This window comes from Erpetoichthys calabaricus, chromosome 18 (assembly GCF_900747795.2).
Source record: "Erpetoichthys calabaricus chromosome 18, fErpCal1.3, whole genome shotgun sequence".
Taxonomy (NCBI): domain Eukaryota; kingdom Metazoa; phylum Chordata; class Cladistia; order Polypteriformes; family Polypteridae; genus Erpetoichthys; species Erpetoichthys calabaricus.
The window spans coordinates 6,490,008-6,506,850 of NC_041411.2; the positions used below are offsets into that span (position 1 = coordinate 6,490,008).

General features: G+C 36.3%; 1 protein-coding gene across 1 annotated transcript; it reads left to right on the forward strand.

The window, feature by feature from the left end:
- Positions 1-709: 709 nt before the first annotated feature.
- Positions 710-16,031, forward strand: LOC114668374 (serine/threonine-protein phosphatase PP1-gamma catalytic subunit A). Its single transcript, XM_028824092.2, has 7 exons — positions 710-996; positions 10,077-10,208; positions 10,378-10,608; positions 12,131-12,235; positions 12,323-12,546; positions 12,655-12,789; positions 14,140-16,031. Exons 1-7 carry the CDS (start codon positions 942-944, stop codon positions 14,227-14,229), a joined length of 972 nt encoding a protein of 323 aa, XP_028679925.1. The 5' UTR covers positions 710-941; the 3' UTR covers positions 14,230-16,031.
- Positions 16,032-16,843: the final 812 nt, after the last annotated feature.

Here is a 16,843-nt window from a genome sequence, read left to right on the forward strand (position 1 = left end):
CCAGCTAATCTATTTTCAGCCTGATGTTTAATATCAACATTGATATTCAACAGGAGATGTATGTTATTTCATGTTTACGTCCTCATCTTGTTTACCCTTCAAAGTGCATTTTATTTATAAATGATGTGAAAGGCACCATTTAAATTAATGTTTTTTTTCACATTTATTTGATGATATAGTTACTAGCTGTTTTTCATTCAGGTTGCAATAGTAGTGTGTGTTTTTCTTTTTAGTTTGAATGTCTACACAATAGTTGAGACCATTCCAGTCTTTTAATTTCAGATAATTGGGTTTGACATCTGCCCAGGTCATCTTCTCTTTAGAGCTTCTAGTTTCTCCGTGTCCAAAAATGTTTGTTTTTTTTTCTCATATGAACTGAAAAGTACTGTTTGGAGTGATATAATTAAAATATTTCCATTGACCTGGTGTATGTATTGGTAGGGTTTATGATAGACTGATGTCCAGTCCTGGGCTCATTTTTGCCCCCTGCTCGATGATCCTGAGATTTTCTCCTCCTTCTCACTAGGCTAAATGTGGATTTCGCTGACACATTCACTCACTGAATGGACGTTTTGCGTGTCAAAAGCGCTCAAAACTCAGCGGCACTTGTTGTTGCGTCGGGTGGATATATAGACCAACGTTTGTGACACTCGGCCTCCGTCATAAGTTCTTCTCTGTGCAAGTAGTCCCGCGCGACTGAGTACCCTTTTGTATCCCTGCGCCTCTCGGCGGCGGCGGGCGTAGAGCGAGGTCGCGGCTGCCATTTGTTTTTTTAAAAAGGGAATGGTGGCTGCCATCAGCGTCGGATGTTAAATTTTGTAGCGGTGTCCGACTCTCAGGGAGTAACATTTTGGAACAGAAAGAGAACGTTAGTTTTTTCCAAGGAAGCTTCATAGTAGAAGCAATTTTTGTTTTATTTTTTTAAGTTTTTTTTTTAAGTTATGGCAGATATCGACAAGCTTAATATAGACAGCATCATTCAGCGGCTTTTGGAAGGTAAGCTGGGCGGACGTAAGGAAGGCGACTGGCGGATTGTAGAGTTTTGTTAACAATAAGGCCAGTAGCTGTCAAAGAGTGAGCCAAGTGAGATTTATAATTATCGTTGTTGATTGGCGTTCATTCTCGGGGATAGAGGAAGGAGGCCATTTTTCAGAAAACTACGAAGTGCAAATGGAGGATGTCGACGGCGCTATTGTTGCCGCTGCCCTGCAATTCCTCCAGGCCGCGAATATTAAAGGCCGCGTTTCTCCTTCGTCCGGCCAACGGGGATGTGCAGAGCGAACTCGTCTTTGGCTTGACCGAATTGTTAAACACCGGCTGTTGTGTTTTGGAAGAAGCGAGAGAAACGATGTGTTTGTCGTGATGCTTATTCGGATTTTTGCCTATTACGCTGTACTTCCCTTTTCTACTTGCGCCGTTATTCGTAATACTAAAGGAGTTCTCTTTGGTGTTACATTATGCTTATTTCTTTAGCTTGTGGGTTTCTTGGTATGGGTAACGTATTGACGAAAAAACAAATTTCAGCTGTTAAAAAGCGTGATTATAAATTGATAGCCGGCATGAAGACCCTTGGTCACTAGAGACCAAGCCTTGGCAAATTGAAGCCAGTCCCGCTAGCGTTGTTCTCGCAGGCGCTTTATTCGTTGCCCGATTTTGCTCTTAAAAGTATCTTATTTTCAGTATTCTTGCAGTGTATACTATTACGGTTTCCTTTTTTAGTTAATTTTAGGCACCCCAGACATTGTTAGTCTGTTTATATAAGCCTGCTTTTAGAGGCAGTATTCCCAGTAAAGCCTTATCAGTAACCTTGTATCTTGTGTCATTTTTGATTGGATTTCGGTGGCTCTGGAGTGTCGTCAGTGATTGTTTGGTTCGTAAATTCTAAGCATGTTATCTCTAGGTTAATTATGATTTTATGTATTAGTAATATTTTTAAATTGCTTAACTTAATTGAGATTGATAGGGAATGTCTGCCAATCCGGCCAGTATTCAGCGCAAGGCCGAGCCTGGATGTGGGTTTGGTCATTCGTAGTGCCCACTTTACATACTTGAATACCCACACCAAGAGAACGCGCAAACTCCACACAGACTGCAAAGGTGTTCAGGCTAGGATGCCCCTTGAGGTAAGGGAACTAATCCCTTTTCCACTTTGCTGTTGACAGTAGATATGTAGGCAGAAAAAAAGTGTAAAATATGACAGGTAGTGTGTAGCATAAGTAAGGCTTTGGGCTTAAAACCCTGGTTTATCATAGACAGGACTCTGAGGTTGGTACACGAAACCTATGACTCTTCGATTTATGGTACCACTGACTCCTTTGTATTTAATTAGTCTTAATATATTATGTTGAGAGAAAGCATACAAAATAAAATTAGGAGTGGTCTCCCCTAGACTTTCTTGTATACTCTGATATGGGAATAGATATTTGAGGAGTAAACCCTTCAAGACAATGATTATATTTTTATAGTATGGTACATTAAAGAACCATCAACAACAAATCAATAATATAGTGAACAATGATAATAGTAAAGTTGAATAAATCGGACTCTGCAGTTGCATGAATAAAAGTTAAAGTACCACTTCTGGTTAGCGGAAATAGTCCAAAAGTTGATAGAAATGAACATTTTGTTCCTAATACTTGTTTGCAAAATTTGGTTGACCCAAGTGAAAGCATACTCAATTTATTATATTTATTTATATATACACACACACACACACACATACATAATTCCAAAAATGGTATTTTCGGACTTGGAGGTCTGAAACGTTGAAATTCATCAAAATCTCGAAATTAAAATGTTTGGACAATTTATAGTATTTCGTATACGAGAAAGTAAAAAGGCAGTTCCTTGTTGTGCCACTGTGAATCATCAGGCAATCGTTAATCACCCTAACCTGTTAAAAGCAGCAAAAAGACAAAAGAAGGAGTGCTAGTTGGATGAGACTTTATTCTCTTGTTGATTAACTTTATCTGGATGTTCTCCTTTTGTCTTATAAAAGTAATTTTTAAAAGTTCACAAAAAACTTAAGACAAAACTAATAATTAGACCAGCAATTAGACCGGCTTTTATGAAAAGACTAGGACAAAATAGTTTAGTCAAATTATATTTGAATTTGGAAATTTGAACACATTGTTTCAATTTATGTTTAGTCGGGTGGTGGGGGGTCAATCAATATTTTTCCCCGACTTGAGAATCCTTATAACTGCTTCTGATTCAATAGTCTTAAAAGACATAGAGCCTGCGCAAAGGCCAACTTACAATAGTTGGTCATCTAGACATGAAGAGTACATGCAAACCCTGCACAGATAAGAGGTGTGGGATGCCAAACCAGGACAATATCTTCAAAGTATCTTAACTTTTCAGCAATGCATTTGACAGTTTGACATTTAGGTAGTATAAAAATGTGAAACACCGCCATGTCTGTCTTTTCCTTGTACCATAGTGAACCTTCAAGTGATGGTATTCACTGGGCACATCGCAACAGATTGGGTGTACAGTATTTTATGCACAAGTTTCACAATCTGCGTCAGTGTCTGATGACTAGTTCACATTGTCATCACTAAGGATTGATTGTTAGTGATTTGGTTTCAGTTCTAAAATTGCCTTTATAGCTGCTTGTTTATATGTCATTGTTTTGATTGAAGGCTCTGTTCCACTTATGAATATTGATGAGTTGTGTTAGAGTGGAAAAGCACATAGAAATGTAGTTTTGTTTTTTTGGGGGTTTTTTTGCAACATGTTTGTTTTTTCCTCTAGATGGCAGCAAAGTACTGCCCTGAGCACTATTCAAGCATAATACTCTAAAGCGGATCATTAAATATCGCACCAGAGTCTGACTTGCTCTTAGCCTAAGTCACACTAGAGGTTAATGCCAAAGAGGATAAGACTCGGGACTTGAAACCCTTGTCCATCATAGAGCCTTTACACAGACCAATTTATAATAGCCAGGCATCCAGATGCTGAGAATGTGCAAGCTCCATGCAGGTAACAAAGGTGTAGGTTTTCAAACCAGTATGCCCTTTGAGGTGGGGGATATAATCCTCCTTCCATAATGCCTTTGGTAAAAGTTGTGTGTAGCATAAAAATATTAAATATGTGGCAATCTGTATAACTTAGTGGTTAGGACATTTGATTTCATAGTTCAAACAATGTTGTGGGTCCAAATCCTGCTACTTACACTGTTTAATCATGAGCAAGTCACTTCACCTGCTTGTGCTTCAGTTGAATCTCAAATACAAGAGGCCTTGGATAAAGGCTTCCACCAAATAAATTAATTCACCTTATTTCGGGCTTGAAGGAATACACTTTGGCCAAGTAATACACCTAAAGTCACACATTTGTCATTTAAATAAGCGATATTAATTGTATTGCACAGTTAAACAACTTTTTGGTAACTTATCAAATTATAAAATTTACTGTCTTTTTTTATTTTGGTACACAAGTGCATAGATTTGTATAATAATGGAAAGTAGAAGTACTTTGACAATTTCTTTCAGTAGTTCAAGTAAATTCTCTGTTGTGACCTCGTGCTGCTATCCTTTATTTTAATTGTCTCTTGATTACCTGATTTTTATTGAATAAGGCACTGTGAATAGTTCTGGGGGGTTTTTTGGTGGGGGGGGGGGGGAGAGGATTTACACTCCTCTTGTTTTATTGTGTAATTGCAGATTGATCAGAACCTGAGGATTAGTCTTGTTTGAAAATGTGGGTACATCAATATGTTATTAGTGCAGGTTTGCTTATTTGGACTTCACCCTGTTAATGCTCCTTGTAATTGTGGGGAAATTGAACAGTTTTTTTTTCTGGTTAGTTATCAGTGTGTTTGAATAAACATATTAGAATCTGAGATTTGTAATATTGGTCTGCAGTCTTGTTTTGCCTGCTTTCCTAAGTTACAAAAATAAAATGCTGTTAACTGGTGAAACCAAAAACTATATATATTTTTTTTTTTTTCTCCAGTGATTCATTTTGACTGTGATATCATACATATCACTTTGATGAAACCTTTAATGCAAGCCAAGGTGACATTTGGAGATGAATTCGAGTCACTCTTAATCAGGCTAAGTGTGAATTTAACTGCTGCAGCAGTGTCATGAGGAGTCTTTAATTCTTTTCTCATGGAAAATAAATTCTAGGTGAATGATTAGGAAAAATTAAGTAAAGTTTCAAATTTTTGTTTCTAAATGTTTTGTGTTTAGAAGAAAGTAATATTTAATTATTAGTGCTGAAATGCATGTTTAGACAATATTTGAAAAAATGTGGGTACATTTAGTAGTTTGGCTCGAAGTGTTTTATATAACTGCACAGGATATTTTAAGAGTTGATTACTCATCTTGAGTTAATTCTTTGTCAGTTTTGTTGCTGTTGTTTTAAACTTGTTTTGTGAGTTGTGCCATTCTGGTATAGATTTTCCATCCAATTAACTTATTATCCTTTGAGTTTAGATAAAAATTTGTCAAGGTTTCCTTCTTCAAATAAAGTTTTGCCTGGGCGGGCGTATGTCTACTAATTTTTTATTCTTCTGTTTATTTTTCTTTTGTTAAAACAATTGCTTCCGTAAACAAGTTTTGGTCACTTTTATGTTAATGAAATTTGCTGGCAGCTGTTTCCTGGCTAGTGTGAAGGTACTGAAGTTCTATTTTTCAAAGAGGGGAAACTCTTGTAGAGGTAGATGTACACGGGACCAGTCTCATCCTGTGTCTTTGTTCCTAACCTACAACCTGCAGCTGCCATTCTATGTTTCTTCTTGCAAGAGCCTGATTGTCTCCCTGTGTCTGGTGATCTTCTTTGCAATGGAGCAAATAATTTTAGGGTTTTCCCAACACCTCTTTGACACATTAGTTAATGGTTATGCTCAATCTCTTATGTAATCTGCTTTTCATTGGATTAATGGCAATTTTTGCAGCTTGTGGAATCGGCTTGCTCTTCTTGGATGTAATCTGTTGTGAAGGGAGTTTGTATCCAGTTATTAGTAGGAAAGAGGGAGTGAGGTTCCAATCATTTTGATTTCTGCAAAAAAAAAAGTGTTGTGACCATTGTTATTGTCCGTGCTGCAACATGTCCCATTTAGGATAAGTTTGCTAGTATTAACCTTTTATGCCTTCGTTTTGAAGACTGGTATTGTTGGGAGGCTCATGATCAAAATTTCTGTTTGGCTCATCTGATTTTAATTAAACTTAATCTGGTGTGTATAATTTTTACCAAATTCTAATTACATTTGATTCAAAAGCACTTGCACAGTGCAGACTTCTGCTACCAAATCTGGCCATTGCATGAGGTTTTTAGATGAACCACCACTCTTTTCTTCCTATACAGAAAGATTTGGATAGTTTGAAAGTTTTTCGTTTTATATTTTGCATGAGGTGACAACCTGCGTATTTGTTAAATAACACACTGCCAAGTAACAATCACAGTGCAAAGTGGAATGGTTTTCCTCTCTGTACCTAATTACAGGGGCTGATTTTTTTTTTTTTTTTTTTATTAAACATTTGGTGATCAAGTATACAAGAGCAAATGACGTAGTTCAATAAACTGTTGAACCACACTAGGCCTTGCCGCTTTCTGACACAGCAGTGGCACCAACTTCCAGCTCTTGAGTGGAAGTAGTCTGATACAGTAGTACTGAATGCATGTACTAAAAATATGTGTTACTAGTCAAGTACTAATAATGTTATTGCAGGAACTGTGTGTAGTACCAAATATGTCCTCACTTGGCACTGTATTTGACGTTGTTTTTAGTGACTGGTTTTATAATTGGATGTTTTGAGTCTTGAATTCCGTCTGCCATCATAAATGGGTCAGCAATACAGATGTAAATATATCAGAAGTAAAACACACCATGTTTGCTTTTCATATTGGCAAAGCTCTTGACTTCAAGCTTGTGTGTGTGTGTATGTTGACAACTAATTATGGAAGTTATCACTGTTACGGCCAACCGGATGTAGTGGTGTAGCGGTTTCTAAAAATAACATTTCTATAGCAGTCCTGTGAAGTCTTGTACATAAAATCTTTTGCTTATATGTTTATAGTCTTGAAAGTTTTAAATGGTGGCTTCATATTAGATGTCATTAAACTAGTATTCAAAATGTCTGTTTCAAAGCCTATGTGATCATACTCCAGTCAAACTGTCTCACTGCATCTAAAACAAATACATAAGGAAGGTAATGTTAATGAAAGTCCTTATGTCAACTCTGTTCTGACTAAGCAAGTACTTAAATCTTTCTATACATAAATGTACGAATCATTTTTTTTTTTAATATATAAACTAATTTTAGTAGCCTCTATGTATGGAAAGGAAGGCGTAGTTAGGTAAGTGATAGTGACATTTGGGCATATTGCAACACTAATATTGTCTTCAAAATGGAGTACATTTTTATTTGAATGATTTAGTTCATTTTTATATTTGCTTTGTCTTAAGGCACATCACTATGCAGGCGTATTCTGTAGTGGGTCAGTTGTGTTTAATTGTGAAATTTATTCCATAGTTTCATTTAATAATAATAATAATTAATAATTCATTACATTTATATAGCGCTTTTCTTAGTACTCAAAGCGCTATCCACACAGGGAGGAACCGGGAAGCGAACCCACAATCTTCCACAGTCACCTTACTGCAAAGCAGAAGCACTACCATTGCGCCACCTGAGGACTAACACACGGGTGCTGGAGATTTGTTCATGGGTGAATGACATCATGCTATAGCTGTGCTGGTGGTGTTGACAAATACAAGTATTTAAATTTTTGGTGTAACAAACGCAAAACTTGGATAAGGAGTGGTGTCTACTGTTACCCAGTCCTTTACTAGCTGCATTGTTTCTAACCAGTCATGAACAATTGCAAACTAGCAATGTTTTGTTCTGCCTTTACATGGTTGTCTGTCTGATTTTGGTCTGTACCTTATGAAATGAGGTGGTGTTTACTACGTTGACTTATTTATTTTTTAGTGCTTAAAGTTGGAAAAATATACTGCTATACCCTTGGAAGTGCTTTTTTTCCTCAGTTTTTCTTTCATGGTGCATGACAGTAATCGGTTCAGCTGCTTGCTTAGTACATCCAGGTCTTGTATTACCTGACTCTCAACACAATTTTTCATTACTCCAGTGTTTTTTGAAGGCAAAAACATTTTGTTGGAAACATGATTTGTGAATGATTGGAAATTTTAGTTTTTAATGCAGCAACATATACTGTACATTCTGGATATATAGTAGGAATGGGGACTTGGAAGTGGAACATTCACTTGTGTTTGACAAGTCAGTATTTGAATGGTGAAAAGTATTTTTCTTAGGATGTAGTACTTTGCTGCTTTGACCAGGTGAACTTTGCTTACATATGGAAATTCTACTTTCAGTGAAAATAGAAGCTGCACAATTCGCTATTTTAACAATAGGTACTCAAACTGCAATAAACATGCTGAAATGTATGTAGAGGATGATGTGAATTCTAAGTAGGAGCAGAAATAAAACAGTGGCTCTAATGGTGTTTTATACCAAAGTTTAAAAATGTATACAGTTAAGCATGTGATTAGAAAATGGCAGCATTTTATTTACAACAAACAAAACGAAGAAGCGCTCAGCAGTTGTTAGTCCTATATTGATTAGACATCTTTTTAGTATCCTTCTAAGAAATAATTACAGTATGTAAATTAATACTGAAATAGCTTGGAATGTGAATTTGAAATTGTGCAGAATTGTGGATTGGTGGGTATTTGTGCTAAAGACGAAGACTGAACATGCTTGTAACTATTCTAACTATCAATATGTAACAGTGCTTTGGCTTTATTGTATTCCTTTATAATTGTAACTGAGCAGTCACTTAATTGCTTTCATATCCTTGCCAAAAATGAAAGTATAGTGTATTTATCAATTTATTCACATCCATATTCATTATGATGACACTTTAACAAAGTGCTCAGCACTATGCCACATACCATTACCTACTTTTCAAGATGAGAGAGTTATGCTGAGGGCTCTGCTTTTGATGTTTAAAATAAATTTAATTGGGTGTTTACTAGGGTGAGTCTCTCCCCCCTGCCTTCCCCCAGCTCCAAGATGGATTTATTCTATCCCCAGAATCACTTTTGTTGTTTGACATTAAATTATCTAAATATTAGTTTTATTAGAATTTTTCTCTAGACTTGATATGAAATCCCAAGTTATTTGTTGATGAGAGTTAGAAAAATGCACGTTTTTGGACCTTGTTATATATGGTGCACTCTTCATTCTCGGTTTTCTGTTCTTCACCAGCATTTAATTCACTGTGAAGTGCAAACAATATAGCAGATTGTTGTGTTCTTATGGTTAGGACTCATTACTAATGAAGCAGCTATTTGTAATAAATTTGAGAGCAAAATTAGATAAACTTGAAGATAAAGCATCTAAAGAAGTTGGCATAATGACTACTTTAATCACTGTTTACACTTTTCCCCCCCAAATCCACACAATTTTTGTCTTCCTTTTAATGAAGTGTGCTACTAATGCAATAGCAAACCGTGCACCTTTCTCAGTGTGATGTGTTCAAGGGAGTTTCTCGGTAGACATTCTAGCCATTCTCCGTTTTAAATTGAGGGGCACTTCTTGGTTTTTTTAAAATCTGTTAGTTATTTTTTAGTAGTGTCTGGGATTTCTTTTGAACACACTACAAAGGATGCTGACAACATGGTGTGTATTTTGTTCACAGTGATGTGTTCTATAGAAACCTTTTTCATATTAAAAGATGTATGGTAATCGTGTATTTTGTAATCATGCACGCTGTGAGGGTACCGACTTAAACATTTTAAAAATAAAACTAAGCTAATTTAATTACTGGTTAGGACTGGGGTGTTAATTCATATGTGGATGTGCTGAATAATCTAATTACCTAATCTTTGGCCAAGGTTTATTTCAGTAATGTTGCTATTACAAAAGAGTGCTAGTGAGCTTAAATGTCTTAATGGAGTAGGGTAGGATAGCCAAATTGAATAGGAATCGACATTGGAGAATTAGTGTTAAGATTGTGTAGTAAAGCACATTTATTTATCTTTTTGTTCTCTTAATGCCAGTTTTTTTTGTAATATTAAATATTTGATTTTTCTTTTTTAGTGAGGGGCTCTAAACCGGGAAAGAATGTACAACTGCAAGAAAATGAAATTAGGGGTCTTTGTCTAAAATCTCGTGAGATCTTTCTTAGCCAACCTATTTTACTTGAACTTGAAGCACCTCTTAAAATTTGTGGTAAGTGCCATATCAATTATAAGTGACATTTATGCTTGTTTATCATGCTTCCACCTTCAAAAACAAGTTTGGTTTTTATGTACTTGTCTCTAATCATCTAATAGTGGTATTTAAATGGGGCACAAATTTAGGGTTTTGTTCACTAATTTAGCATTTTGTGTTTCCACAGGCGATATCCATGGCCAGTACTATGATTTGCTACGGTTATTTGAATATGGAGGTTTTCCACCAGAGAGTAACTATTTATTTCTTGGGGACTATGTTGACAGAGGGAAACAGTCCTTGGAGACTATTTGTCTGCTGTTGGCCTATAAGATTAAATATCCCGAAAATTTTTTCTTGCTGAGAGGGAATCATGAATGTGCCAGCATCAACAGAATATATGGCTTTTATGATGAATGTAAGTCAATTGTTTCCCTAACTAGAATTTATATTGAATAGTATTATACCCTTGCACCAAATAGAAGTTGGACAGCAGGCTGACAGTTTTATTTCTGCTTCCTGTCAACAATAATCGGTCACAAAATCTCATTTTATTTTAAGTACTTTATAGGTTTTTAAAAAAATTGTGGCGAAAGTTTAAATTATTAAAAATCGGCTAAAAGTCTTTCATTCCTTACTTTGGGTATTTTTGCATTTTTGTCCATGCAGAAGACTTTTCTAATTATTCAAGATTCTTGGGCTGTCTTGCATGCACTGCTCTTTTGAGATCTAACTACAGATTTTCAATGATGTTTAGGTCAGGGGACTGTGAGGGCAATGGCAAAACCATCACCTTGCTCCTCTTGAGGTATTGCGTTTTAGATTTTGAGTTGTTTCAGTTCATTTTTGTAGGGCCTTTTCAACTTCAATGTTTTGACAAATGGTGCAATGTTTGACCCAGAATTTGGTGGTATTTATTTGAATCCATTCTTTCCTCTACCAATGACATGTTTCCTGTGCCACTGGCTGCAACATAAGTCCAAAGCCTGATCGATCCACTGCCATGCTTAGTAGTTGATGTGTTCTTTTCTTGAAATCCAGCCCCCTTTTGCTTTCTCCAAACATCCCTTTGCACACGTAGCCAAAACGTTCTGTTTTTTTCAGTCCACAGGACTTGTTTCCGTAATGCATTGGGCTTTTTAGATATTCATTTGCAAACTCCAGGTGTAGAATCTTGTGTCTCTGAGGCAGAAAAGATTTTCTTCTGTTAACTCTGCCATAAAGGTTATATTTTTAGGTGTTGCTGCACAGTATAACAGTGCAGCAAAACTCCAGAGTCTACTAAATCTTCCTGAAGGAATTTTGCAGTCCAGAGGGGTTTTTTATTTGACTTTCTAGCAATCCTACAAGCGGTTCTTTCAGAAAGCTTTCTTGGTCATTCATGCTTCAACTTCCATTTCTTAACATTTCCAGCTGAGGAAACTGGTACCTGAAAATGTTTTTTTCTGTTGTCTTGTAGCCTTCTGCTTTCTGTAACATCAATTATTTTTATTTTTTGGAGTGTGTGGCAGCTGCTTAAAGTAGCCCATGGCTTCCGATTGTTAGGACAAGGTTTGGGGAGTCAATTTATACAGCTTTGCAATTTGCATCACCTGGGGTTTCCTATCGATAACTGTAAACAAGCCATAGTCCTAACAAGCTAATTAAAGTCTAAGACCTTTGTAAAAATTCTCAGACCTCAAATGTGTGTGTTAAACACAATACCTAAAATGGACACTCAAATATAAGTGGACGAGTTATCAAACCAAAATATTTAAGAGGTAGGCACAACTGTTTATGAAGTTATTAACTGTTAAAAAATTAATTACCCAGTATTTCAAGTCTGTATTGCCCAGTTGTACTTGGGTGTTGACATAGGCCTTGGGGAAATTCTAATGAGCCCCTTAAGTTCCTTTAGCCGGAATATATTTATTTGAATATTGCATGTTTTTACATTGCAGGTAAAAGGCGATATAACATTAAGTTATGGAAGACTTTCACGGACTGTTTCAATTGCTTACCAATAGCAGCCATTGTGGATGAAAAAATTTTCTGTTGCCATGGAGGTATGAGTTTTATTTATTTTTAGTGTTTTGTTATATATATATGATATGGTTTGTCTCTTTGGCTAATATTACTTTATTTTCCAACAGGGCTCTCTCCTGATCTCCAGTCCATGGAACAGATAAGAAGAATTATGCGACCCACTGATGTACCAGACCAGGGTCTTTTGTGTGATCTGTTGTGGTCGGATCCAGATAAAGATGTTCTTGGATGGGGAGAAAATGATAGAGGGGTTTCTTTCACCTTTGGTGCAGAGGTTGTAGCCAAATTCCTACATAAACATGATTTGGATTTGATATGTCGGGCTCATCAAGTAAGTTTTTGTACATGGTTGCAGCATTTTGTGAGTGTAACGCAAGTTTTGTGGGGTGGTCTCTGTTCAGCTTGTTTATTTGACAAGGGTTTTTTTTTTTAATTTAAGGTTGTTGAAGATGGCTACGAGTTCTTTGCTAAAAGGCAACTTGTGACTTTATTTTCTGCACCTAACTACTGTGGTGAATTTGACAACGCAGGTGCTATGATGAGCGTTGATGAAACCCTTATGTGTTCTTTTCAGGTAATCACTTCTTTTCTGTTGACCTTTTGGTGTTTGATTTAGTCCACTCTCAGAGCTTTGTATTCTAGTAATGATGAACATTTGTAGCCAGGTTTTCTATTTGTGAAATTTGCACAATTTATTTCAAATCTCCCTCCACAGTCAAGAAGTTTTCAGTCTGCATGTCAAACACTGTTTCTTTGGCACTACATTTTTATTTTATATTGGCTCGATTTTCATATAAACGTTTTGAGGAAATCACAAATAAAGCATGGTAGTAATTTAGTATGTTTGTACTCTCTCCCCATTAACCATATCAAACTTCATTTCTGTCCTTCTCTGACGCTGGTTTGGTTCCTTCTTTTAGTGATCCTTTAACGAAGCTCTTTGTGTATCTCTTCAAATATATTCCATTAATTGACTTGAAGACATCTACAACCCCCATGCTAAGACTGCTGCTATGCTACAAAAAGATCAGCTGTCATCAGCCTGATACCATCCTTCCATTTTATTGATCACTGGGTTAATTGTGCTATCTACAGTACAGTATACAATGCCCCTTAATGATATAATGGTGTTTAATGGAACTAAAAATGCTGCACACTGTTCTTGGCTTTTGTTTTACAAATAAAGATACAATTGCTTGGCAATGGAAAAGTTTCTGCCTAAATTTAGGTGTTGCCAAAGGAGATTAAAAATAAACAGGAAAATCCCAATCTAGTGGCTAAAGGATCAAGCGATCCTATGTCCTACTCCAGGGAAGTGATTGTTATTCCGGAGCGTAGCGCAATCCCTCATGGTTTATCAGAAGAGAAATGGATGATTGGGACGTGAAAGGAATTGAAATGTGGGGTTACACAAAACTTAATAGTTTAGATCTACAAAAGTTGCAGAATGCCTTAAATGCTAATAAAGCACCTATGCTTCAAGAGACAAGGTGTACATTGAATCTTATTTAAAAAAAAAAAAAAACTTCACCTTTACTGTAATAGGTATATATATATATATATATATATGTGTGTGTGTGTGTGTGTGTATATATATATATATATATATATATATATATATATATATACACACACACACACACACAGTTATTCTGTGTTCCTTTCTATTGTGTGCTGTTTGCTTCCTTATGGATTTTTTGTTGGTTCAGCAGAAACCCTTCTTTGTTGTTTCCTGTTTTTAAGCAGGATTTTGCCTTGTGAAAGTGTCTTTACTGTATATGATAGAGTACAAGCTGAGGCAAGTATTCCCCCCCCCTTGGAGATCAGTTTACAGAATTGGACTTTATGATGTGCAAGTTCAAAACCATACTCGTTTACACAAACGGGCAGTGCAGTTTTTTAAATTTGTTTTTTTCTCTTTCAGATTTTAAAACCAGCAGAAAAGAAAAAGCCTAATGCCAGTCGGCCAGTTACACCACCAAGAAATATGATCACAAAACAAGCCAAGAAATAACACAGTTCAGTGCTATTTGGCATGGACCTATTTACATTCTTCATTTGGAACATTTTTATTTTCTTCCCTGTCGTGTAGTGTACTGTTTTGACTTGCTTGGGCTAGAAAAAAAAAATTAGTGGTTTCTCGCATGTGATCAAGGACCTTCTGCAGCAGCAAGTGAGACTACCACTCCACCTTAACTTTTTGTTCCTCAACTTTAAGAATGAAAGAATTTCAAGGCTCATTTTATTAATTTGATCTGTGTATCTTCCACTGCATCCAGTTTTCCTCTGGACTCAAGTACATTTTACATTCAGTGCTACATGGGACTTTTGTGTTTTGTTTTTTTTTGTTTGTTTTTTCTCCTTTCTATTGGAAGTCTACTTCTGTCTTAAACCCCCCATTCCCACCTCTCCCTCCAAAAATGTCACATAATGTAAACACATTGACACCCTGAGAGGCCCTTTCTCACTCAAGTAATCTGTTTACATAAACACTTGTATGGCTCTTGGTAGATCTGATGCCACCCATCACTAGAATAATAGTGTGTGCCTATGTGTGTGCATTTTTTTTTTTTTTTTTTTTAGCAGTCTTTCCTTTACTGTATATTTTTTTTTTTAAATAAATTGGTTTTAGTCTTGAAGCTTTTTTTTTTATATATAGTTGTAATCTTTTGATCTCATCGTGTAACATTGAGTGAGGTATAAAATACTGTTGCTTGCTCTGTAAAGTTTTGACGTCCCATCCTCCTCAATTATTAAAAGCTGTATGTGAAGCTTTACACACTGGCCTTCAGATTCATTCAGTCAAACTTTTTTGCCATTGCTTGAAGAATTGAAAATGCACTTAACAATAAACACAGCTCAGAGCAACCCCGTTCTGTTTTTGGCTTCAATCTTGATATTGAAGACTATGGTTCTTTTTGTAAAAATTGTTTGATTCATGACAAAAAAAAATATATAACACAGATGGCAATCAAATAAGTTTGGGTTCAGGATTTACTCCACAGTTGTATGTGTTTTACTGCAGGGCTAGTTCCAAGACGAGACAACTCTGTTGCTTTTCCATTAAATTAGTATAGTTGGTTCTTGTCCCATTTCTGAATATGATGTTTGGTTTTGTTTTTTCTTTTACGGAGAATCATAGCAACATGTACGTTTTATTAGTTTAAGTTCAGTGACCACCCATTGGATTTTAAATATCGCAGTGGAAATTTGTCAAGTATGCTGCTGGAACTGAAAATAGCAATAATAATGCAGCTGTATGTTTACCAAAATGCAATAGGTTTCCTCAGTACTTGACAACCTTTTGTAGTTGTTAGTGGGTAACATTTCCAGCGTGTTGTGGGTTACTAAGGCATTTTCAGTGAAATTGCGCACATACCTCTTGTAATTACCATTTACTTAGATTTACACAGCTTTTATAAATCCAGTTAGAGGCTACAACAGAGCTTCTAATCTTTTGGGCTTTATTATTTTTTGTTTTGTTTTAGTAGCAAGCTAACAGTTAGTTAAAGAAATGGAGAGTGCTAGAGCACATACAAGTTAAATGCGGAGGATTTTTTCCTCCATTTACTGCATGTACACTGCCAGTGCGACACCCAGCCCCCTTTTCTCTGGCTTACCATTTAAGGCATGCTTTTCGTTTTGAAGGGAATGTGATAATGTAGTCATATCCATCTGTCATTTTTCTCATTTTAACTAGCTGTTTCAAAGCATCACTTAATTTTCTGTATGAGAGTTCTTGTCATTTTAAAATGTGCATAATGTAAAATAAGGTTAAATTGTATACTTGTGAAATAAAGATTGGGGCCAAGTCAACGTTTTGTGTGAATGCACTTTAAAAATGTAACTCCAGTATCTTCTATTCTGTGCCCATTATGAAATTGTTGCAGGGGTTCAGGTGGTATGATACAATGTGTGTCTCATGTGGGGTGGGGTGTAAAGATTTCTTAAGTATGCTTCTGGAGGAGCCGGGTTAGAATCAGGCCAAAGTCAAGTGCTTTAGTTGTGGCCTGTAATTTTAATAAAGTACATTTTATTCCAGGAAAGTAAAACTTCATTAGCAACTGGCCACATTACATAGTCTGCTCTTGTAAATGCAACAAGACTGCCTTTTATGTTTGGGACAACCAAGATCTAAGGTTCTTCTAAATGTAAATGGGATGTGTCCGTGTACCTGGAGAAATGTGAAGTGTTTTGTAAAATTAACAGAATTGGACCCTGTAAGTAGGTTTGGGGGAGGTGGGTGGATACACAGGTGGCCCCTCACCACCAAGGTCTATCTTACTGTTAGAAGATGTTTTAGTCCATTAGGTTTATTAGCTCATCTAATGCTTTGGGTGCCCAATGTTTCTTTCAAGTAGTTTTAAGCTTTAAAGACTGCGGGGAAACGGGCCAAATTGTGTGGTCGTGTATTACAAATCATTTGCAACACACGGCAGTGTCTAGCTGTAGAAAGGTTTTATCATCAGGTATATAAAAATGGAAAGAAAAACTTGCTTCAGAAGTTTAAACGTGCAGAAAGGAATTGTCACCCAGTTCATCTATGAGATGGGACGCTGTCCTGCCATTAGGTTGAATTTGTAGAGGTGAGACAAGGCGAGTTATTGCTCTCTTCTTTGTTAGGAGAG

Coding starts and splice junctions, on each gene's coding strand:
- LOC114668374 (XM_028824092.2), top strand. CDS start 942: ATGGCAGATATCGACAAGCTTAATATAGACAGCATCATTCAGCGGCTT. Junction 997..10,076: donor CATTCAGCGGCTTTTGGAAG/GTAAGCTGGGCG, acceptor TTTCTTTTTTAG/TGAGGGGCTCTAAACCGGGA. Junction 12,547..12,654: donor TGATATGTCGGGCTCATCAA/GTAAGTTTTTGT, acceptor TTTTAATTTAAG/GTTGTTGAAGATGGCTACGA.